The 24,535-nt window shown below is 42.1% G+C and overlaps 1 protein-coding gene across 1 annotated transcript in view; it reads right to left on the bottom strand.

The window, feature by feature from the left end:
* The window catches only part of cusr (Copper-only SOD repeat protein), a 143,101-nt gene extending 123,785 nt beyond the window's left edge, over positions 1–19,316 (bottom strand). The window contains exons 1-2 of the mRNA XM_072239855.1: positions 19,208–19,316; positions 16,970–19,040 (exon numbers count right to left, since the gene is read on the bottom strand). Of these exons, the coding sequence (XP_072095956.1) occupies positions 16,970–19,040; positions 19,208–19,280 (2,144 nt within the window). The 5' untranslated portion in view covers positions 19,281–19,316. The remainder of the gene's footprint in view (positions 1–16,969; positions 19,041–19,207) is intronic.
* Between the last annotated feature and the right edge of the window lie 5,219 nt (positions 19,317–24,535).

Below are 24,535 nucleotides of genomic sequence, written 5' to 3'. Positions count from 1 at the left end.
TAAGTATGTATGTGATAAAAACAAGAGGACCAGCATGGTGGGGATATAACGGCTGAGACAACTACAGTTTCATTAGAGATCCATCCACAGTTTGCACACAACATTCCCTTTAATGAAGCCAACTGAAAGAGAATTGAGGAAGGTACTGAATGATGCCGCAACTGTCTCCCTGCTGAACACCATGAACTGTTGCCCAACAGAGGACAAACAGGTGTTGGTGTCAACCCCTGTGCCTCTGGTTGGAAAGCATACTGGACCAAGGAAGGACCATGCTGCTCAGAAGAATTGTGAAAATGTTGGAAGCAATGGCCTGACTACAACGAGAAAGAGAATGGTGTGAAAGAGAAGGAACTTGAGAAAGAAACTGAATTAGATCCAGAGAGAGAAAAAGAAGAAATGTACCTAGAGCTGTCAGAACTGTCTTGCAGTCTCAGAGTCAACTCCTACAACCACCATGGAGGAGACTCCAGAACCTGAGATTGCCTGCACAGCCACAGGTCTCACCTGCCAACCAGAGTGACCTCCCTCCCATGAGCCTAAGAAATCCTCCACAACCATCAAATCTTTAGGCAGGAAAGGGACAATTTAAAGTTTATTCTGTTGTGGATGTCTGCTGAATAGTAGTTGTATGATATAACATACTGTGTATATAGTTGAGATATATTCTATTGAGTTAGAGTTTATAGTAAGCAGGGAGGAGTGTTGTGTATTTAATATTTAAGTTGTAAACACACTTTTTGGTTGATTAAACATCCTTGTTTGTTTAAATCATTGCAAGTTATACGCAAAAATACATTAATTGCTACCATGTGCATGTCGCTCAAAGTAAACTTGTTGTTGGACTTACATTTCAGACTCATGTCTATCTTTGAATTAGTTGACTGTTTTGAAGTTACAACACATAACAGGAACATTCACTTTTTCCTTCACAGTACCATTGGAGAGGGTGCAAATGTTTTGACATGACTGCTGATGATTACGTTTGTAACTGGGTCTTGTTTACACTGGCTGCTGAGGTGTCTAAAATGGCTTCTTTGTATATTATATAAAATGGCATTTCTGAAATCATAACTGCAATGTAAGGAGTTCTCTCTCTCTGCTTGTTTGGGTTATATTATTGATAAGAGAGGGAACAAACCAATAAGTGTCCATGTGTTTTTTTGTGGGTGATATTCTGTCTCATATGGCTGGGAACCGTGTGGTTTGGGGGCTTATTCAAGAGGAGAACCGAAGAGGAAGGACGTGCTGGATGCGCTCTGGTTGACCACCGTGGTTGGTCCCAAGCGGTGAGTTGAGGGGGTCAGAGGAGATCGCATGGTGGAAAGAGGACCCTGTTAACTGAGCTCCAACCGTTGTGCACGAAGTGGTTGAACTCTAAGTTTGGCGCCTTTCACTTTCCCTTTAATATTGTATCTCTTAATCACATAGTTCCAGTAAGATTTATAAGGTGTAATTTGTAAATCATACATTATGTGCTGTCTGATATTTGATGTGTGAGTTTGTACCAGGTGGCATTACACAGCAACTACGCAACCGTGAGACAGGGTTTGGCGGGCAGACGGGGTTTCCCCTAGATAAACATGAGCTGATAGACCTGAGTGTTACACATTGCTGAGCAGCAAGAACAGACATATATTCAGCATACCCATGAACACCACCTCAGTATACACATTTTGCACTATTTACTGTGCAATGTAGTCATTTTTACAACTTGCACTGTGCTGCTGCTGCAAAGCAATGTTTCATAATGTGTCAGTGATAATGAACTTGACCCTGATCTCAAGGGATCAGTCAGTACCCAAAGCACTAACAGCACCATATTGATGAGTGATCAAAACTACTCAAGTACTACAAGTTATAAAACACATTTCAAACAAAAGTGTTCAGTATTACTCTTCCATCACTTCCCAGTGACTGTGGGTTTCATAATGTTTTAGTTTGCCAGCATGACTGATGAAACAGAAGTGAAGCTTTAAAGACAGCATTTTGGAGATAGTAATCACATTTGCATCCCCTTTACCACAGCATTGGAGAGGGATAGGAACAGACAAGTCAGGAAAAGGTTTAATTGAAGTAAGGGGAAATATGAGGCTATCAGGCAGGAATTTGGAAGCATAAATTGCAAACAGATGTTCTCAGGGAAATGTATGGCAGAAATGTGGCAAATGTTCAGGGGATATTTGTGTGGAATTCTGCATAGGTACATTCCAATGAGACAGGGAAAGGATGGTAGGGAACAGGAACCCATGGTGTACAAATGCTGTTGAAAATCTAGTCAGGAAGAAAAGCTTACGAAATGTTCAAAAAAGTAGGTAATGATAGAGATCTAGAAGATTATAAGGCTAGCAGGAAGAAGCTTAAGAATGAAATTAGGAGAGCCAGAAGGGGCCATGAGAAGGCCTTGGCGAGCAGGATTAAGGAAAACCCCAAGGCATTCTATAAGTATGGGAAGAGCAAGTGGATAAGACATGAGAGAATAGAACCAATCAGGTGTGACAATGGAAAAGTGTGAATGGAACCAGAGGAAATAGCAGAGGTACTTAGTGAATACTGAAGCAAAGTATTCATTACGGAAAAGGATCTTGGTAATTGTAGGGATGATTCAGTGGAATGAAAAGCTTGAGCATATAGATATTAAGAAAGAGGATGTGCTGGAGCTTTTGGAAAGCATCAAGTTGGATAAGTCACCAGGACCAGACAAGATGTACCCTAGGCTACTCTGAGTGGCGAAGGAGGAGATTGCTGAGCCTCTGGCGATGATCTTTGCATCATCAATGGGGACAGGAGAGGTTCTGGAGGATTGGAGGGTTGCGGATGCTGTTCCCTTATTCAAGAAAGGGAGTAGAGATAGCCCAGAAAATTATGACCAGCAAGTCTTTCTTACTTCAGTGGTTGGTAAGTTGATGGAAAAGATCCTGAGAGGTAGGATTTATGAACATTTGGAGAGTCATATGATTAGGAATAGTCAGCATGGCTTTGTCAAAGGCAGGTTATGCCTTACAAGCCTGACTGAATTTATGGGACGTGACTAAACACATTGATGAAGGTAGAGCAGTAGATGTAGTGTATATGGATTTCAGCAAGGCATTTGATAAGGTACCCCATGCAAGGCTTATTGAGAAAGTAAGGAGACATGGGATTCAAGGGAACATTGCTTTGAGGATCTAGAATTGGCTTGCCCACAGAAGGCAAAAAGTGGTTGTAGACAGGTCATATTCGGCATGAAGGTCGGTCACTAGTGGTATGCCTCAGGGATCTGTTCTGGGACCCCTACTCTTTGATTTTTTTATAAATGACCTGGATGAGAAAGTGGAGGGATGGGTTAGTAAATTTGCTGATGACACAAAGGTTGAGGGTGTTGTGGATATTGTGGAGGGCTGTCAGTGTTTACAGCAGGACATCAATGGGATGCAAAGCTGGGCTGACATGTGGCAGATGGAGTTCAACCCAGATAAATGTGAAGTGGTTCATCTTGGTAGGTCAAATAAGATGGCAGAATATAGTATTAATGGTAAGACTCTTGGCAGTGTGGAGGATCAGAGGGATCTTGGGGTCCAAGTCCATAGGACACTCAAAGCTGCTATGCAGGTTGACTCTGTGGTTAAGGCGGCATACGATGCATTGGCCTTCATCAATCGTAGGACTGAGTTTAAGAGCTGAGAAGTAATGTTGTAGCTATACAGGACACTGGTCAGACCCCACTTGGAGTACTGTGCTCAGTTCTGATCACCTCACTACAGGAAGGATGTGAAAACTATAGAAAGGGTGCAGAGGAGATTTACAAGGATGTTGCCTGGATTGGGGAACATGCCTTACGAGAATAGGTTCAGTGAACTTGGCCTTTTCTTCTTGGAGCGACGGAGGATGAGAGGTGACGAGATAGAGGTGTACATGATGAGAAGCATTGATCATGTGGATAGTCAGAGGCTTTTTCCCCCACAGCTGAAATGGCTAACATGAGAGGACAGTTTTAAGGTGCTTGGAAATAGCTACAGAGGAGATATCAGGGTTAAGTTGTTTTAAAAAAAAAAAAAAAAAAAAAAAAAGTGGTGAGTGCGTGGAATGGGCTGCTGGCGATGGTGGTGGAGGCGGATACAATAGGGTCTTTTAAGAGACTCCTGGATAGGTACATGGAGCTTAGAAAAACAGAGGGCTAAGGGTAACCCTCAGTAATTTCCAAAGTACATGTTTGGCACAGCATTGTGGGCCAAAGGGCCTGTATTGTGCTGTAGGTTTTTTTATGTTTGATGTGTGTTGCTTGAATTTCCAGCATCTACAGAATTCCTGTTGTTTCACACCAAAGCTGCAGCTTCCATAAATCTATGCACCCTATATTGTAATAAGCTATGATAGCAACCAATTCCCATCTGCTGAATCATTGGACTGCCCAAAGTTAATGACTTTTATCAGAGCTAGACAAATTGAAAAGACATGCATGGTTTTTCTTTAAAGTTGCAGGGGAATGCGTGATAATAGGAATAAAGGGAATGACTTTGAAAGGACCAAGGCGAAGTCTGCTCAGTTGTTGGTGCCATTTTTCTCTCCTGCTCCCATTTATCTCCCTCAGTTTCTATTTTCCTTGAACCAGATCAGCTCTGATTAATCTCTTCCTCTTAAAGTGCACCGAGACAATCATTTATCCCTACCTGGTAATAGGAGCCTGCCTCAGAGAATCCCTCAACTCTTTATGCTTTGCATTGAGAATATCCTGTTATGATTCAATCTGGAAATGGTAACAAATTTTATTCCAGATTTTCATATACTAAGCATTGAAATAAACAGTTCAATGTTTCACCTCAGACGGTTGAGGAAGTTTGGTATGGGCCCCTAATTCCTAAGAACTTTCTACAGGGGCACAATTGAGAGCATCCTGACTGGCTGCATCACTGTCTGGTACAGGAACTGTACCTCCCATAATCGCAGGACTCTGCAGAGAGTGGTGCAGACAGTCCAGCGCATCTGTAGATGGGAACTTCCCATGATTCAGGACATTTACAAGGGCAGGTGTGTAAAAAGGGCCCCGAAGGATTATTGGGGACCCGAGCCATCCCAACTACAAACTAGTCGGGAAGCCGTCCCACAGCGTAAGAACCAGGACAGCTTCTTCCACCAGGCCATCAGACTGATGAACTCACACTAATTTGACTGTACATTGACTGTTCTATTTATCGTAAACTATGATTGTACATTTAGATGAAGACATAATGTAAAGATTTTTACTCATGTATGTGAAGGATGTAAGAAATAAAGTTAATTCAATTAATATGCAAAAGAATTTTTGTTCAAAAGTTACATCAAACCTCTGTTTGCTTAGTACTAGGAACCAAAATTTTTTTTAATCCTCATATTTAGAGTCTAAAACATTTTCCTGCTGTCTCACAATGAGCTGAACATGTTAATATTAATTCAAGAACAATTTTAACCCTAGTTAACTCATGGGAACTTAGAAAGGTTCTACAGTGAATGGACAACAGTTAGACCACAAGACACAGGAGCAGAATTAGGCCATTCAGCCCACTGAGTCTGCTCCACCATTCTATCATGGCTGATACCAGATCCCACTCAACCCCATACATCTGCCTTCTCGCCATATCCTTTGATGCCAAGTTCACCCAAACAACAGCATACTGATGGAGGTGGTGGAACTGCTGCCTTACACCAACAACTTGAGTTCAATCCTGACATCTGGTCCAGCCTGTGAAGAGTTTTACGTTCTCCCTGTTACGGTGTAGGTTTTCATTTTACTCTCACATCCCACACCTGTGCATGTTGATAGGTTAGCAGGCTGCTGTGTGCAGATGAGCCACAGAATCTGCAGGTAGCAGATGGGAGTGTGAAAAGAATGTAATGGGATTAGTGTGAATGGATGCTCCATGACCAGTACAGGCTTTCTGGGCCAAAAGTCATGTTTTATTCTATAAAATTGCAAAGTTGGAAAATATTTCCTCTTAATCAACTTCCAGAAATCCAATTCCACTTGGAGATACTGTTGCACCAAAAGTTCTGACACTGTACTACAGTATGACAGTAAATGACAACCCTCTACAAGGCCAAGCATCAGCACAGAACAATGAAACTACAGGGACCAGCCATCCTTTAAGCTCCATAGAGAGGACAATTTTAACAAAATGGGTAAAATACATATACGCTCAGCTTCCATTAAGACAATCTGTTTCTCAACTTCAGTCTTGTCTCAATATAAAATTACAGTATTCTCACATAGCTTCATCTTTCTCCTGATTAACCTGACTGAACAGTCATGCCCCTGCCAGCCTCCAGAATGTATATGCCTTTCTCTCACCCCAAAGTCCTTGATTCCCTATCAAAACCCTTCGAGTCTGAACTCAATTTTATGTAATAAACATCAGAAAATATTGTTTTTTGATGAAAAATATTCAAGTCAGGTGTAACCTGTGAAGACAATGTTCCAGACAGAATCCAGTTCTGCCAAGTATTTTAGTCCCTGCAAGCTGGAAATGGAATTGGTTCATTATTGTCACATGTACTGAGACAGTGTTACATACTGTTCACACAGATCAGATCATTACGCAGTACATTGGGGTAGAACAGTGTAAAACAATGATGCAGAATAAAGTGTAACAGCTACACAAAGTGCAGTGCAGGGACATAACAAGGTCAAGCTCATAATGAGGTAGACCGACATCAGGAGGCCAGTTTATTGTATTAGGGAACTGTTTAATAGTCTTATAACAGTAGGTAGAATCTGTCTCGAGCTGGTGGTACTTGCTTTTGTTTATTGTTCCTGATGGAAGAGAGAAAAGAGAATGTTTGGGCTGGGTGTGGTTTTATGATTACATCGGCTGCTTTACTAAGCCAGCGAGAAGTACAGACAGTTTAAGAGGGGAAGATGGTTTCCATGATGTGCTGAGCTGTGCCCACAATTCACTGTAGTTTCTTGTGGTTATGTGCTTAGAGCAGTTGCCATACCAAGCCATTATACATCCAGATAGGATTATTCCTATGGTGCATTGATAAAAACAAAGTATTTTGCTTCTAGAATTACCACTCTTTTTCCTAACTACATACTAGTTGTGCACACAAGGAACTTGACACTTTTCACATCTTTAGAGACATCTATCACAGTCAGGTTGGTAGCATTATGTTGTAGAAGGTGCCACTTTACACTGAAGCAATGTTAAATTTAGATGTCTAAAATCTGTTCTAGTGAGAAAGCTATTTTGAAAGTTAACAATGTATGCACAAACAGACTTGTCCAACTATTCATTAAGCAAGAATAATCTAATGGAGTATACATCCTATGTTTGAGGGCTGATGCTCAATGTAATCTATCTGACATGCTCATCTAAATAAGTTACTCCAACTGAAATACTGAGATGTTCAGTTCTTGTTTATTGTCATTTAGAAATGCATGCATTAAAAAAATGATACAACATTCCTCCAGAATGATATCACAAGAAAACACAGGACAAACCAAGACTAAAACTGACAAAACCACATAATTATAACATATGTTTACAACAGTGCAAAGCAATACCATAATTTGATAAAGATCAGACCATGGGCACGGTAAAACAAAGTCCCGATAGACTCATCATCTCACACAGGCAGCAGAAGGGAGGAACTCTCCACCATGAACCTCAAAGCGCCACCAACTCGCCGATGCAGCACCATTGGAAGCATCCAACCGCGCCCGACTCTGAGTCCGTCCGAAAGCTTCGAGCCTCCGACACAGCCTCTCCTAGCACCATCCTCTGCCGAGCGCTTCGACCCCGTCCGGGCCGCCGAACAAAGCTGAGGACCCGGGGCCTTCTCTGAGGATTCTGGACCACATAGTAGCAACAACAGTGAAGCAGGCATTTCAGAAGTTTCACCAGATGTTCCTCCGTGCTCTCACATCCATCTCCATCAAATCAGGATTGTGCACGGCCCTCTACTAGACAAATAACAGACATCACCACCTAGGCTAGGGTATGTCTAGGGTATCTGAAATGTACTGAGTAGCTATCAGAGGCAAGTACTCACAAGTAATATCTAGATGAGCACTTGTATTAGTAAGGCATAGAGGACTTTCGAGAAAGTATTAAGGTAGATAGGTATGTGATGGTCAGCTTTGATATGGTGAGTCCTAGGGCCTGTTTCTATGCTGTACAGCTCCCTGACAAAGTAAACCACAATAAGACTGACAGGTCATTCTTCAAAAATCAAATTAAGTTTAATTATCATTCAAACCATACAGATACAGCTGAATGAGACAGTGTTCCTCTGGGGCCAGGGTGAAAAACATTCAAAATAGTGAGCAAAGGAGACAGAGACACAGAGAATCGATGGTAGAATCTCCTGGCAGTGTGCAGACACATGCAATCCAGCCTGTCATTCGACTATTCTTACACGGGAGGGCAGCACTGATGGGAGAGGCCAGACCCCAGCTGAGTGTGGCTTGTCTCTCTCACCTGGTCTGCAGCAGCAGGCAAGCCCGAGGCTTGAGGCCTAGTCCTCGTTACAACCAAGGCTACACAGCTCCTATGTCATCTGTCCCTCCAACAGACAAGGAAACAGACCAACAGGAACTTGTGTATCACTGTCTAACAGTCTTGGGATCGCAAATAAAATGTCCAAGATAATCTCCCACGATTACACTGCAACAATTCTGATGCTTCCAAGTAGCAGGCAGCAGCATGGTGTGCAGCCAGGTCAGCTCACCTGTACCCAAACCAGCTCCTCTGATATCCTGGTGGGCTTGTCTGAACCCAAACCTGGTCCTCCAACACTTGACTGGCCCCTTCTCCAATCAACGAGCAGCTCACTGATGGAGCAGCCTCATGTTTGTGGGGTAGAATTGGCTTTGGATTGTAAAAAACTAATTTTACAAAGAAAAAGAAAGCACCTTTGGTTGCCTCCCCCCCCGCCCCCCCCGAGAAGCTGCTGAGTTTGCATGCACCACTGTCTTACCAGAAGTATTCTTCAAAAGAATACAAATATTCAGCAATATACACAGGATAATGTAACTCAGCCACAGAAATAAGGTCACTGCTTGCAAATACTTCCAAACATTGATGTTTACTTTGTAATATTCTTTAAATCATGGAAAAAAGATACATAATCATTTCTTCAAATCATACTTTTCATAGGATGTGGAATATCTAAGACCAAAAAAAAAGCATTAAAAATACAACTAAATCTCTAGTTCAGTTTTAAAAATATGAAAATAGACAAGGGAGAGCCAGTAGATGTAGTGTACCTGGACTTTCAGAAAGCCTTTGATGAAGAACCACAAAGGAGATTAGTGGGCAAAATTAAGGCACATGGTATTGGGGGCAGAGTACTGACATGGATTGAAAATTAGCTGGCTGACAGGAAACAGTAGTGATTAACAGGTCCCTTTGGAATGGCAGGCGGTGACCAGTGGGGTACCGCAGGGTTCAGTGCTGGGACCGCAGCTGTTTACAACATACATTAATGATTTAGATGAAGGGATTAAAAGTAACGTTAGCAAATTTGCAGATGATACGAAGCTGGGTGGCAGTGTGAAATGTGAGGAGGATGTTACGAGAATGCAGGGTGACTTGGACAGGCTGGGTGAGTGGGCGGATGCATGGCAGATGCAGTTTAATGTGGATAAATGTGAGATTATCCACTTTGGTGGTAAGAACAGGAAGGCAGATTATTACCTAAATGGAGTCAAGTTAGGAAAAGGGGAAGCACAACAAGTTCTAGGCGTTCTTATACATCAGTCACTGAAAGCAAGCATGTAGGTACAGCAGGCAGTGAAGAAAGCTAATGGCATGCTGGCCTTCATAATAAGGGGAATTGAGTACAGGAGCAAAGAAGTCCTTCTGCAGCTGTACAAGGCCCTGGTGAGACCACACCTGGAGTGTTGTGTGCAGTTTTGGTCTCCAAATTTGAGGAAGGACATTCTTGCTATTGAGGGAGTGCAGTGTAGGTTCACAAGGTTAATTCCCAGGATGGCAGGACTGTCATATGTTGAAAGATTGGAGCAACTGGGCTTGTATACACCGGAATTTAGAAGGATGAGTGGGGATCTTATTGAAACAAGATTATTAAGGGATTGGACACGCTGGAGGCAGGAAGTGTGTTCCCGCTGATGGATGAGTCCAGGACCAGAGGCCACAGTTTAAGAATAAGGGGTAGGCCATTTAGAACAGAGTTGAGGATAAACTTTTTCCACCCAGAGTGTAGTGGATATGTGGAATGGTCTGCCCCAGAAGGTAGTGGAGGCCAAGTCTCTGGATGCTTTCAAGAGATGGATAGATCTCTTAAAGATAGCAGAATCAAAGGTTATGGGGGATAAGGCAGGAACTGGATACTGATTGTGGATGATCAGCCATGATCATAGTGAATGGCGGTGCTGGCTCAAAGGGCCAAATGGCCTACTCCTGCACCTATTGTCTATTCACTTTCAGCTGACAATTTTTCCATGCACGAGGCACCTCAATCCAATCACCTATTATTTATACATTCAACAAACTATTATATTTCTTATCCGAACCACTGATGCCGTTGTGGGTAGACTTCAGAGAGTAAACATGTGCTTAACCCATAGTGGGAGTGTGTTGTTTCACCATAGGATACTTTACCTGATGACACTTGGGGCAAACCTGATCTTCTTATAGTCAGTACACACGAAGCCAGCAGACCAGCCCTCAAATGGAGTCACAGATTGACCCTAGCTCTCACTGACGCATGCTGAGTACACAGAACCTGGACTGTGCCCTGACCGAGATACAATGCAACTTCTTGTGCCTGATACCCAACCTCCCAAAGCCTGGCAGAATCTAAGCTTTAAAAATTACTTCAGATAATCAGAAAACATCTCCTGGAAAAGTACTGGAAGGCAGTGAATACAATCTAACACAACATTAAAAATGCCAAGCAAACCAATTGATTCATCTATTTCAAGGTAAACTTTCTAAATAATTTATTACCATCTGGCCTGAGACTGCTGTATCACATGAACATGTGAGCTTATGTACCTGCCTCTCTTCTCTGGAAACAGGAAACAATGATCTCATACAGAATGACAAGTGTATTGCAGAAACCAACTATGGTCCCAGCCAATTACATCAAGATAAAAATATGTATTTTTTAAAAACATGTAGAGGCAACATTTCAGAAAAATCAGCACAGAATTCTGCATCCTGCCTCTACCACGCTTTTGAGGTTCTGCCAGTTTGCACTGTAACAACAAAACCATATTGCTGTCTGAAACTAGTGTGATGGGGGAGACACACAGTAGCACAAGGGACTTGTTACAAGAGCAAAATAAAGAGATACTGAAGAACTCAGTGGGTCAGGCAGCATCTGTGGGGGATATAGACAGTCAATACTTTAGTTTGAGATCCTTTATCAGGACTGAAAGAGGAGAGGGGGCTGAATGGGGGAAAAGAGTTGACATATGATAGGTGGATCCAGGTGAGGATGAATTCATTGGTAGATGGGCTTAGATGTGAGGGGGAAAGGTAGCAATATTAATATGCTTGAAATTCATCTTTGCGAAATAGGTCCATCATTGTACCTGAGTAATGACCCTAATCTTAAATTCACCACTGCCATTTTATACTTCCCAGCCCACGGTGGTTGTCCATTGTGTCTGATGATAGTCTTTCTTGTGCAGCTCATCTATTATGGGCCCGAAGGTGGCTGTGAAGTCAAGTCTTGAGCGGCAACTTGCTCGCAGTGAGGACAGGGGAACCGTCCTGAGTCAGCTGAAGGAGTTGTTTCTGTAGCTTCCCATCACTCCCGGGCAGCCAACAGGACCACTCAAAGTTGTCACAGGCGAGTCCAAGGCACATCGAGTCTAGTTGTTCACTGTTCCAGTTGCTTTGGAGCAAGCCCAGCATATGCAATGTTAACTTTCATTTGATCTACAAACCTCTTGTGAGGCCCACTTTGGTTCCTCTTGCCCAGAGATAGTTCACCATGCAGTAGCTGATTGGGGATTGTGGAATCCTCCATGTGAATGATATGCCCTGTACGTTGAAGCTGGGCGTTCAGGATCATGGCCCTGATGCTCATGAGCTGCACTCTGTTGAGGACTTCCAGGTTTGTGATCCCACCCTGCTAGTGGATACCTAGGATCATCCTCAGGCTACAAATGAGAAAGCACTCTGGCTGCCTGAGGTGTCTTCTACAAGCAGTTCGCATTTCACAACCATAAAGGATACTGGTAATGACAGCAATGCTGTACACCTTGAGCTTTGTGGATACCAAATGTTGCAGGGGTTCAACACACTGAGCGCAGGTGGCTTTGAAAATCCTGACATTGATTCATTGAGCCATCACTACAGACAGTGCTGCCAAGATACCTTAACTCCTCTAGCATATTCAGTTTCGTTGTCTTGATGGTGATGGAGGGGCTACAGCAGATAAAGAGTGAAAAGGACTTCCATCTTAAATCAGGTTTATGGCGAGGCCAAAGAGATGAGAGGCTTCTGCGAAGCTTGTTGACAGCAAGTTGGAGATCAGATTCTGCATGAGTCGGCAGGGTGCAGTCATCAGCATAAAATACTTCAAGAACGAGCTTCCCAATTGTCTTTGATTTGGCATTCAAATGATGCAGCTCAACAAGCGATCCATCAGGCCCGTACTTCAGATACACTTCCTGTTCAGGATCTCAGATGAGCAATGTAATACCCATACAAAATGCAAGGGCACAAGATACCAACCATAAGGCACAGGACACATGCTGATATTGTGCCACTGCAAGTTACATCAGGAAACAATAAATGAATGTCTGTTAACTGGACCACATTGAAACTCCAAGGATAACATCGTGCAAGAAATTAAGTGGCCATTCCACTACTTAATGCATTGTTAAAGATAAATTTGTTAAGTCAATCAATATTTAGGGCTGTTGTATATCCAAAGAACCACCTGATAATATTGGGATAAAGACATATTTTAAGTGTCTGAGGTTTTGTGCTCAGACCAAATGTTTGAATATTCAGACATTTGCTTGTCAGTTGAAATGTACTCCCATTATAAATATATAATCCTAACAAACCACTTGCCCACAACCAGGATTGAAGTAAACTATACAACTTTAAGTACTTGGACCACTTAATCACCTGATTTATTTGGGTGAGAGAGCACAAGTCCAGGTATTTTTAGCGTTTTTAAGGGGTACAGGGTTTTTTTTATAGAATATGACGAATAAACAGGAATAGGATACTAGGATGGTCAAAGATGGGAGGGTGAAGGCTGAGTGGCTGAGTGGCTGAGTGGCTGAGTGGCTGAGTGGCTGGATTTAGAATGTATGTCTAGTGCACATTCTGGAGCAGAGGGTGGCGGTAATGCACTATTAAACTGGATGCCAACTGCTGTAAAACAAGATACAGACAGACAGACACCTGATTTATCTTTGTGCTGAAGTACAAAACATCAAGAGTAACACACACAAAATGCTGGAGGAATGTCAGAAGGTTAGGCAGCATCCATGGAAAGGAATAAACAAGTCAACACTTTGAGCCAACCCTTTCTTTCCACTCCTGATGAAGGGTCTTGGTCTGAAATGCTTTCCATGAATGCTGCCGGACCTGCTGAGTTCCTCCAGTGACTGTGTGTTACTCCGGATTTCCACCATCTGCAGAATCTCATGTTGATAAAAATGTACTGTTCTTTAGTTTGTTGCAATTCTTTAAAGACATTCTTCCAAGTGATACTTCCAGAAAGCAGCCCTCAAGTACTCCATGAGAGTATTCTCCAGAGGCAACAGGAGTGATAGTGGTGCTTTGTGAATAAAATACATTGACTGTTGATACAGTGAAGGTCATTTTCTGATTGTATGAAGTATATATATATATATATATATATATATATATATATACACACACACACACACACACACACACAATAAACTGGTTTTGTTCTCAGACAACCTTGGCTCCATTTTGTCCAAGTTGAAAAATACACTGAACAAATAGAGTGCACAAGCTAGACTTTTGAATATAGTGTGCCGGGGGTCTGCTCACACGCCCATGAAGATATTTGCGTGGGGTTCCGCATAAGTATGTTCCAATGAGACAGGGGAAGGACAGTAGGGTACAGAAAGGAGTTTAAGATTGAAATTAGGAGAGCCAGAAGGGGCCCTGAGAAGGCCTTGGTGAGCAGAATTAAAGAAAACCCAAGGCATTCTACAAGTATGTGAAGAACAAGAGGATAAGATGTGAGAGAACAGGACCAATCAAGGACCAATCAAGCGTGACAGTGGAAAAGTGTGTCTGGAACCAGAGGAGATAGCAGAGGTACTTAATGAATACTTTTCTTCAGTATTCACTACGGAAAAGGATCTTGGCAATAATGAGGGGCATTGATCATGTGGATAGTCAGAGGCTTTTTCCCCAGGGCTGAAATGGTTAGCATGAGAGGGCATAGTTTTAAGGTGCATGGAAGCAGATACAGAGGAGATGTCAGGGGTAAGTTTGTTTTTTTTAATAAAGTGGTGAGTGTGTGGAATGGGCTGCTGGCAGCAGTGGTGGAGGCGGAAATGATAGAGACCCCTGAATGGATACATGGAGCTTAGAAAAATAGAGGGTTATGGGCAAGCCTAGGTAGTTCTAAGGTTTGGCACAGCTTTGTGGGCCAAAGGGCCTGTAATGTGCTGTAGGTTTTCTATGTTGCTATGTTTTCTCTATGATTGTAGGGATAACTTACAGCAGATTGGAAAGCTTGAGCATATAGATATTAAGAAAGAGGATGTGCTGGAATTTTTGGAAAGCATCAAATTGGATAAGTCTCCAGGACCAGACAAGGTGTACCCCAGGCTACTGTGGGAGGCGAGGGAGGAGACTGCTGAGCCTCTGGCAATGATCTTTGCATCATCAATGGGGATGGGAGAGGTTCCAAAGGATTGGAGGGTTGCAGATGTTGTTATCTTATTCAAAAAAGGGAGTAGAGATAGCCCAGGAACTTACTTGAGTGGGTGGCAAGTTAATGTAAAAGATCCTGAGAGGCAGGATTTAAGAAAATTTGGCAAGACATAATACGATTAGGAATAGTTAGCATGGCTTTGTCAAAGGCAAGTCGTGCCTTACAAGCCTGACTGAATTTTTTGAGGATGTGACTAAACACGTTGATGAAGGTAGATGTAGTGTATATGGATTTCAGCAAGGCATTTGGTAAGGTACCCCATACAAAGCTTAAGGCAGTAAGGAGGCATGAGACCCAAGGGGACATTGCTTCGTGGATCCAGAACTGGCTTGCCCACAGAAGGCAAAGAGTGGTTGTAGATGGGTCATATTCTTCATGGAGGCCAGTGACCAGTGGTGTGCCTCAGGGATCTGTTCTGGGACCCTTACTCTTCGTGATTTTTATAAATGACCTGGATGAGGAAGTGGAGGGATGGGTTAGTAAATTTGTTGATGACACAAAGGTCAAGGGTGTTGTGGATAGTGTGGAGGGCTGTCAGAAGTTACATTGGGACATCAATAGGATGCAAAATTGGACTGAGAAGTGGCAGATGGAGTTCAACCCAGATAAGTGTGAGGTGGTTCATTTTGGTAGGTCACATATAATGGCAGAATATAGTGTAAATGGCAAGACTCTTGGCAGTGTGGAGGTTCAGAGGGATCTTGGGGTCAGAGTCCATAGGACACTCAAAGCAGCTGCGCAGGTTGACTCTGGTTAAGGCAGCATTGACCTTCAACTGCGGGATTGAGTTTAAGAGCCAAGAGGTAATGTTGCAGATATATAGGACCTTGGTCAGACCCCACTTGGAGTACTGTGCTGAGTTCTGGTCACCTCACTACAGGAAGGACGTAGAAACCATAGAAAGGGTGCAGAGGAGATTTACAAGGATGTTGCCTGGATGGGGGAACATGCCTTATGAGAATAGGTTGAGTGAACTTGGCCTTTTCTCCTTGAAGCGACAGAAGCTGAGAGGTGACCTAGTAGATGATGAGAGGCATTGATCGTGTGGATAGTCAGAGGCTTTTTCCCAGGGCTGAAATGGCTATCACAAGAGGGCACAGTTTAAGTTGCTTGGAAGTAGATACAGAGGAGATGTCAGGGGTAAGTTTTTTTTGTAAATAAATGCAGAGAGTGGTAAGTGCGTGGAATGGGCTGCCAGCGATGGTGGTGGCGGATATGATAGGGTCTTAAGAGACTCCTGGATAGGTACATGGAGCTTAGAAAAATAGAGGGCCATGTAATTATCCTATTAACCTATGTATTACCCTAGGTAATATCTAAAGTACATGTTCGGCACAGCATTGTGGGCTGAAGGGCCTGTATTGGGCTGTAGGTTTTCTATGCCCATGTGCTGGGAGTCTGTTCACATGTCCATGTGTTCAGATGGCAACAAAAGGAATTATTGGAAGTATTGAAAGCATGTTGGAAGAAACAAATGTACTGTTAAATTCAGTGAGGAATTAAACAAGGAGGTTGTCTTGCCAATATGGTTCAAACATTTGCCAATGCATTATATTACAAAATGCTGAACTCCCACATTTTCTATGGAGACTTAGAGAGCAGGAAATAATTCTAGCTGATCAGTAGCTTCAATTAAGTTTTCAGTTTTCAGTCCAGTGGACAGTTGAATATGTATCAGAGCTAGCCAAAGAAATAACAATCAGGACTTCCCTACCCTCTCCCCCCCCCCCCACACCCCATATCATTATTTAAAGATTTCTCTTGGAGTATGCAATGTGAATAACCAGCTGAAAATAGGTTTCGATGCCAAGATCCTTAGAGGAATCTTTTAACTGGATACAGATTAAGCACACCCATTCATAAACTCCCAACCTTGATTACATTGTCTCTCACTGTCTAACTTCACACACAAAGACCAGCCACTTGAACAAGATAATAACTAGAGAGCTCACTGTCAGTGAGCATGGAAAGGTACTCATATCTTAGACACCCTTTAAGAAAATACTTATTATTTCGAGTCCAAAAGCACTGTGCAGGGTACGGCATTAACCATTCATTCAGATTCAAATATTTTTTTAAAAAAATGAAGTTTGAGACTTACGGTGATCCATCTTCTTGATAAATAACCAAGGAACGATTGGAAATACCATGAGGTCCAAACAAGGGCATGTTCATGTCCATATATTCTTTATTTGTTTGGTTCAAACCATTTAGCTGTCCAAATTTCCCACTGATATCACCAACTTCATATTGATCAACCGTACCATTGCCTGGCTCAGGAGACAAAGATCCATTCACATTGAATGGGTTATAGCGACCTCCAATATTTGCAAGAGAACAAACATCTGCATTGGAAGAGACAGTTTTGATGGGAAGTGCGTGGATATTGTAAGTTTCAGTTTTGCTATTCAGATCTGTTAACTTAACCTTCACAACAGTATTGTCTAAATCTAAAAGCTGTTTAAATGCCACCTTTCCATTAACTTTTCCATTGCCCTTCCATGAGTCAATCTCCACTGACACCGGGTGAAGAAATGTTATATTAGCACAAGCTAGAGGATTGGCTGAAAAACTTTGTCCAAGAATGACGACTGACCGACCAACAATGTTGAAAGGCCCAGCTAGGGATGAAGTAGTGTCAGTGAAGAAATACTTGTTGTCAACAACTTTTGTTTGGTTGGTGATCATTATTGTTCGATGTTTCTTCGCAAAGTCTCCAACTTCACATCGGAAAGGACTGTCTGGACTGCACTCGACATTATAATTATTTCCAACATCTACTTTGAAAGGATTAAAATGTCCTTTGGTGCTTAAGCAAGCATCTGCATCCAAATCTAACTCAGAGCTGATGGGATAATTGTTAATGTACCACAAGTGATCATCTGTTGTGGGAGCTGATGAGTTGGTATATGAAAGGTCCATAAAAATAGACAAGTCTGAATAGGGATTGCTTTTCAATTGTTGAAAAATTACTCTTCCTGACACTGGGTTCTTAAATACAGCTACAGCAGTGAGAACTTCACCAGGGTGACCAATTGTGCCACACACCCACCTCGAAGAGTTGGGGTGATGAATAACTATGGAGTGGCCAATAATACTATTTCTCCCAAATAATGGAAGATTCCAGTCTGTAAAATTGCGTTCCACCATGTCCAATCCTTTCAAAACGCCATGCCTCCCACTCAAGTCCCCAACTTCGTATTGATCATGGGTTTCATTTGTGCTCTGGGGATAAGAAGGACTGGATGAAGTCTTCCCAAATGGGTTCAAGTGCCCTCCCAGATTATCATGACTACAAAGCTTATCGGTTGGGGTGCTGCGCTGAGGCACTGGATAATTATGTACATGGTAAGCAGCGGCCATCCGCCGCAGATTCATCAGAGACATAGTATAGTATGTGGCATCAAAAGGGGAAACCTGACGGAAACAGAAATTGCCTTTCACACCTTTCATATTCACGTAAGCCCAAACCTGCTTCTCTTTCATCACCTCCATCTCAACGCAAGACCACTCCGCCCCATCATACATGTACAATAATGTCTTGGAACTGTTCTTTGGTGAAGGGACTCCATCAACGCGACTCTTGACTTGGTTCAAAGGTGTGCCAACACTGAAATCGCCGACTAATAAACGATCGTTTGGTACTGTCAAGGCGCAGCTTACTGTCCCGATCTCTAGGTAGAGAGAGACAGTTGCAGTTGTCTGCCTGTCGTTTATTGCCATGAGGTTAGACAGTACTCTCGCCGTCTTCGCTCCAGCGTTGTGACGAATGTACACATCCCCAGCTACGGAAGAAAAGAACTTCCCCTGCCAGGTGTTGGTGGGCATATCGCTCCTCACAGTGGCGCACGCTTTACTTCCATCCAGACAACTATCAACGACCACCGTCAGGTCGGAGAGGTCCGGTTTGATCTGGAAAAGCTTGCTCTCATTCAGGGTCATGTTGGGACTGTCCGCAGTAAACTCGTAGATCTTCTCCCCTATGTTTGATTGGTTGCAGGGGTCCTTGAAATTACCGTACATGACCGGGAATTCGTGTAAAGAGATGTTAACTTGGGCGCAATCCAACAACAAACTTAACGTTATCTTCTGAGAAATGGTGTTGAACTCGACTGTTCCCTGAATGTTGTCCATGGCTACTTCAGCTATGTACAATTCCGACGACACCGATGCTGTTAACAAAAGCAAACGCTGTATTAATTTCCAAACTTCAAAGCGTATTTGACTGTTCGTGCTGTATAAACAAATGTTTGAAAACACTAATGCCCCTACTTTGCAAGACTGCAGATTGCTGGTAAATCAAACCGAACCAATTGTGTAAAAATTTGGTATTTCTTACCGAACATTGCAAACAGCACAACGCCCGGCAATGAAGCCATAACGCCGGTGCTCCGACCAGCCGTACAACTCATACAGACTCTCTGTGACCCAGACAAGACGCTCAGCTTTCAACCCGTGTGGTTTATAACTCAGCTCATTGGAGTAACTGCAGGCGATTGGGTAACCAGCATATGGTTCAGCCCATTTAGTGACCGAGACTATCTGATGGAGATTTTAACGCCTGTTTTTATTTCTGTTTCGCTAATTGAATGTGGTCTGTTTTTAATTGAAAACACATCTCCACATAAATTAATCGAATTCAGCAGTTTAGAAATTGCCTGTAGATCTGTTGTCTCCGAAGCGTTAGTTTTCTTTCTGGTGTTACACTGATCCTTGTTACACTTTCAATATAGCCGCTTTCCATGAATTGTGTGACCAGACAAAGAACAGACGGCTGGACGCCACTATGAAATCTATGTTACGGGGATACATGTTTAAAAACGGTCACGGGGTTAAGAAAAATTGTCTTTGTGAAAGTTCCGGCTTTGCCTGGCAGTGACACTCACGTCGGAAACAATTAGTCGCGAATTTAGAGTCCATGTAAGCACTAAATCACATAATCCAACTTCTATGTTCCAGTAAATACGTTGTTTTGTACTGGGAAATATCTCAATTTTTTTTAAAAAGAAGTTTATTTCATAATATGCACACTACACAGTTTCCAGTAGGATATTTACAAAATTCAAATTAAAACTTTATCATCCTTGTGTAGGATACCGTCCTCCGGAAAAAATCTACCCACCTGATTTCCCACTCTAATAATAATATTATTATTATTATTATTATTATTATTATTCTTCTTCTTCTTCTTCTTCTTCTTCTTCTTCTTCTTCTTCTTCTTCTTCTTCTTCTTCTTCTTCTTCTTCTTCTCTTCTTCTTCTTCTTCTTCTTCTTCTTCTTCTTCTTCTTCTTCTTCTTCTTCTTCTTCTTCTTCTTCTTCTTCTTCTCTTCTTCTTCTTCTTCTTCTTCTTCTTCTTCTTCTTCTTCTTCTTCTTCTTCTTCTTCTTCTTCTTCTTCTTCTTCTTCTTCTTCTTCTTCTTCTTCTTCTTCTTCTTCTTCTTCTTCTTCTTCTTCTTCTTCTTCTTCTTCTTCTTCTTCTTCTTCTTCTTCTTCTTCTTCTTCTTCTTCTTCTTCTTCTTCTTCTTCTTCTTCTTCTTCTTCTTCTTCTTCTTCTTCTTCTTCTCTTCTTCTTCTTCTTCTTCTTCTTCTTCTTCTTCTTCTTCTTCTTCTTCTTCTTCTTCTTCTTCTTCTTCTCTCTCTTTTCCCCTCCCGCCCCAGGTTCACTCTCCTCTCTCTTTTTCTTCCTTCTCCAGTCCTTGACCTTTCCCACCTATCACCTTCCATCTAGCCTTTTTCCCCTCCTCCCGCCTTTTTATTTTGGCGTCGTCTCAGGTGTTGGCAAGAAACGTGTGTTCGTTTCCATAGATGCCTGATCTGCAGAGTTCCTCCAGTATGTTATGTGTGTTGCTTTGGATCTGCAGACTTTCTCCAGTTTAGGACATAGTTCAGTCCCAATTGTCCTTGCTGGTTCAGAAAGGCCTCCAAAGCTCGTATCCGCGGGAGAGAGGCAGGCAGTGTGCTCTGTGCTAGTGAATGGCTACCTTTCCCTCGCCGTCTGGGGAAGCAGTCGGACCGGAGGCAACCATGCCTACTCTAAAAAATCCCAGATAAACGCAGGTAATTCTTACAAGTAGTACTGATGCTTGCTTGTCTCCATAACCAGGGGAGGTAATTCTTCAGTTTGATGGGTCAATGTTGCACGGTGGTTTTAAACTAGAGTTGCAGGGGAATAGGAATCAGAGGGCCAGAACAGTTAGTGGAGGGGTTGTGGAGGCAGATGTGTGACTAGCGTCCTGCGCTGTTTATCTTTCAATGCAAGAAGTGTCCTAGGAAAGCAAATGAGCTGGGGGGGGGGGGGCAGGGATCAACACCTGGAATTTTTATTTTACAGCTATTAGTGAGACTTGTTGCAGGAGGGGCAGGACTGGCAGCTATGTATTCCAGGGTTCTATTGTTTTAGATGCGACAGAGCCGGAGGGATTAAAAGTGGAGGGGATCGTTACTAGTCAGAGAAACTGGCCTTGGGGAGAAGCCAGAGAGTGGTAGTACATGGTTACCTCTCTGACTGGAGGCCTGTGACTAATGGAGTCCCGTGGGGCCGATGCTAGGTCTGTTGTTGTGTGTTATCTATATCAATGACGACATAGATGACGTGAATTGGATCAGCGAATTTGTGGATGACACCAGGATTTTGGGGCGTAGTGGAAAGTGAGGAATGCTATCAGGACCAGCTGGGAAAATGAGCTGAAAAATGGCAGATAGAATTTAATGCAGAAAACTCTGAGGTGACGTACTTCTCTAAGACCAGCTGGGGAAGGTCTTGCACAGTAAACAGTAGGGCATTGAGGAGTGTGGTAGAACAAAGGATTGCAGGTACATAATTCTTGGAAAGTGGCATCACAGGTTGATGGCATCGTAAAGAAAGCTTTTGTCATATGGCCTTTTTAAAGTAAAGTATTGAGTACAGGAAGATGGGATGTTATGGTGAAGTTGTATGAAACATTGGTGAGGCCTAATTTGAAGTATTGTGTGCAGTTTTAGTGACCTACCTACAGGAAAGATGGAAGTAAGGTTGAAAGATGTAAATAAAGTTCGACTGAGGTTATATCGGACTACAACCAGAGGTAATGGGTTAAGTGTAAAAGGTGAAAAGTTTAAGGGGAACATGAGACTCTTCTTAACTCAGAGGGTCATGAGGGTGTGGAATGATCTACCAGCAAAGTGGCGCATGTGAGGTCAATTTCAACATTTAAAGAAGTTTGGATAGATACATGGATGATAGGCATATGAAGGGCTATGGTTCCAGTGCAGGATGATGGGTGGAGGCAGTTTAAAAGGTTCTACATAGACTAGATGGGCCAAAGGGCCTGTGGCTGTGCTGTACTTTTCAATGTCTCTGTGATTACAATATGTGAAGTATAATGTAGGGTATTGATCTCCTTATTTAAGGGAGGATATAAATGTGTTAGAAACAGTTCAACAAGTTTATCACGGTCAGGTTGTTTTTGTGAGAAATGGTAAGACCAGGCTTGTATCATTTAGAGTTTACCAGAGAAGAGATTTGATTGAAACAGATCAGATCCTGAGGGGTCAGAACAGGGTGGATGTGGAGATGTGGACTGAGTGGACCTGGAGAGGGTTTTTTTTATCTCATTTTTCATTTTTAAATCTTTATTAATAATTATTGAAAATCAACAAAAAATACATTAAAGTGATCAAGTCAACATGTCAATATGTACAATAAGAATTAAATTATCAAATAACTGATTAACAAAGCTAAACAATATATCAATAATAAGAAGAAAAAATAAAATGTTAAAACTATTTTTTGGGAAAAAGTAAGAAGGAAAAAAGAACCCATACCAACTGAAACAAAAAAACCTAACAGAAAAAAAAAAAAAAAAAACATTGGGAGCACAACCCTGGAGCTATACGTCATACAAGCTTCCATAAAACATCAATCCGCCAACTCAAATCCATTTAAACAAGAATCAGAAGGGGACCATCTTAATTAACTCAAATCAAATGATAATAGCGGACAAAACAACCCCACCTTTTCTCAAAGTCAAATCGAGGATCAAAAGTTCGACTTCTGATTTTCCCCAAACTAAGACATAACATCACCTGAGAGAACCATTGTATCAAAGTGGGAGCAGAGGCTTTTCCATTTCAATAAAATTACCCTTCTGGCCAATAATGTAACAAATGCAATTACATGTTGGTGTGATATAGAAATACCATGAATATATTGAGGGATTATACCGAACAAAACTGTCAATTTATTAGGTTGTAAATTAATTTTTAAAGCTTCAGAAATTGTAGAGAAAATAGATTTCCAAAACTGTTTCAGTACAGAATATGACCAAAACATATGTGTCAATATAGCTGTCTCAGTTTTACATCTATCACATTGACTATCAACATTAGGAAATATTTTAGACAGTCTCTCCTTTGTCAAATAGTAACGATGTACAATTTTAAATTGAATTAAAAAGTGACTGGCACAAACCGGAGAAGAGTTAACCAACTTCAAAATTCGCAACCAATCCTCTGTTATCATGGTCATGTTAAGCTCTCCTTCCCAATCTTGCTTAATCTTAAGTATTTTTTCTTCTGAGAATACCAGGGTTCAATATTCAAAAAATAAGGGGTCATCTATTTAAGATGGAGGAGAGGCAATTATTTTTTCTTGTCAAGAGTCAAGGATTTTTGGAACTCTCTTTAAGGCCTGTAGATGCAAAGTAATTGAGCATTTTATCTCAGAATTCGTTAATTATACCTGGTGGCTACTTTATTAGGTATAAGAGTGGAATAATGTGAGGTCTTCTGCTCCTGTAGTCCATCCACTTCAAGGTTCGATGTGTCGTGTGTTCAGAAATGCTCTTCTGCACACCATTGTTGTAACTCATGGTTACTTGTGTTACTGTCATCCTCCTGTCAGTTTGATTAGTCTGACCATGCTGGTCACTCCTCTGACCTCTCTCATTAACAAGGGGTTTTGCACACAGAACCGCTGCTCACTGAATGTTTTTTTTGTCTCTTCCACCATTCTCTGTAAACCATCTCAAACCAACAATTTTCCATGGTCAAAGTCACTTTGATCACATTTTTTCCCCCATTCTGATTAGGTATTTGAATCAATGAGCAGGTGATCCTAATAAATTGGCCACTAAGCAGTACAGGTGTCCCCCGCTTTTCGAACATTCACTTTACGAAATCTCACTGTTAGGAAAGACCTACATTAGTACCTTGTTTTCGCTCTCAGAAGGTGTTTTCACTGTTACGAAGAAAGGCAGCGTGTGATAAAAGGCAGCGTGCACCCCGAGCAGCCGCTCTCCCCTGGATTCGGAATGGCATTGCTTAAACACGTTGCATTGAGCAGCCGTTAGCAAGATGAGTTCTAAGGTGTTGGAAAAGCCTGAACGAGCTCGTGAGGGTGTTACACTTAGCGTAAAACTAGACATAATTAAGTGTTTCGATTGTGGTGAACGAAGCACGGACAAAGTGAGTTCGGCTTGTGGAAGCTGACGAAGATGATGTTGAAGAGGTTTTGGCATAACAATCGAAACCGAATGCAGTAGCGAAAGTGAAGTTGTCCAGGAACTGAACGTGAAGCAACTGCGTGAGATTTTCGCTGCAATGATAAAGTACAACTTTAATTTTGAAAGGGTATGTAGGTTTAGGGGATACTTGCAGGATGTTTTGAGTCCTTACAAAGAACTGTGTG

The sequence above is a fragment of the Mobula birostris genome, chromosome 21 (assembly GCF_030028105.1).
Source record: "Mobula birostris isolate sMobBir1 chromosome 21, sMobBir1.hap1, whole genome shotgun sequence".
Lineage (NCBI taxonomy): Eukaryota > Metazoa > Chordata > Chondrichthyes > Myliobatiformes > Myliobatidae > Mobula > Mobula birostris.
This window is presented reverse-complemented; position numbering and strand designations above follow the sequence as displayed.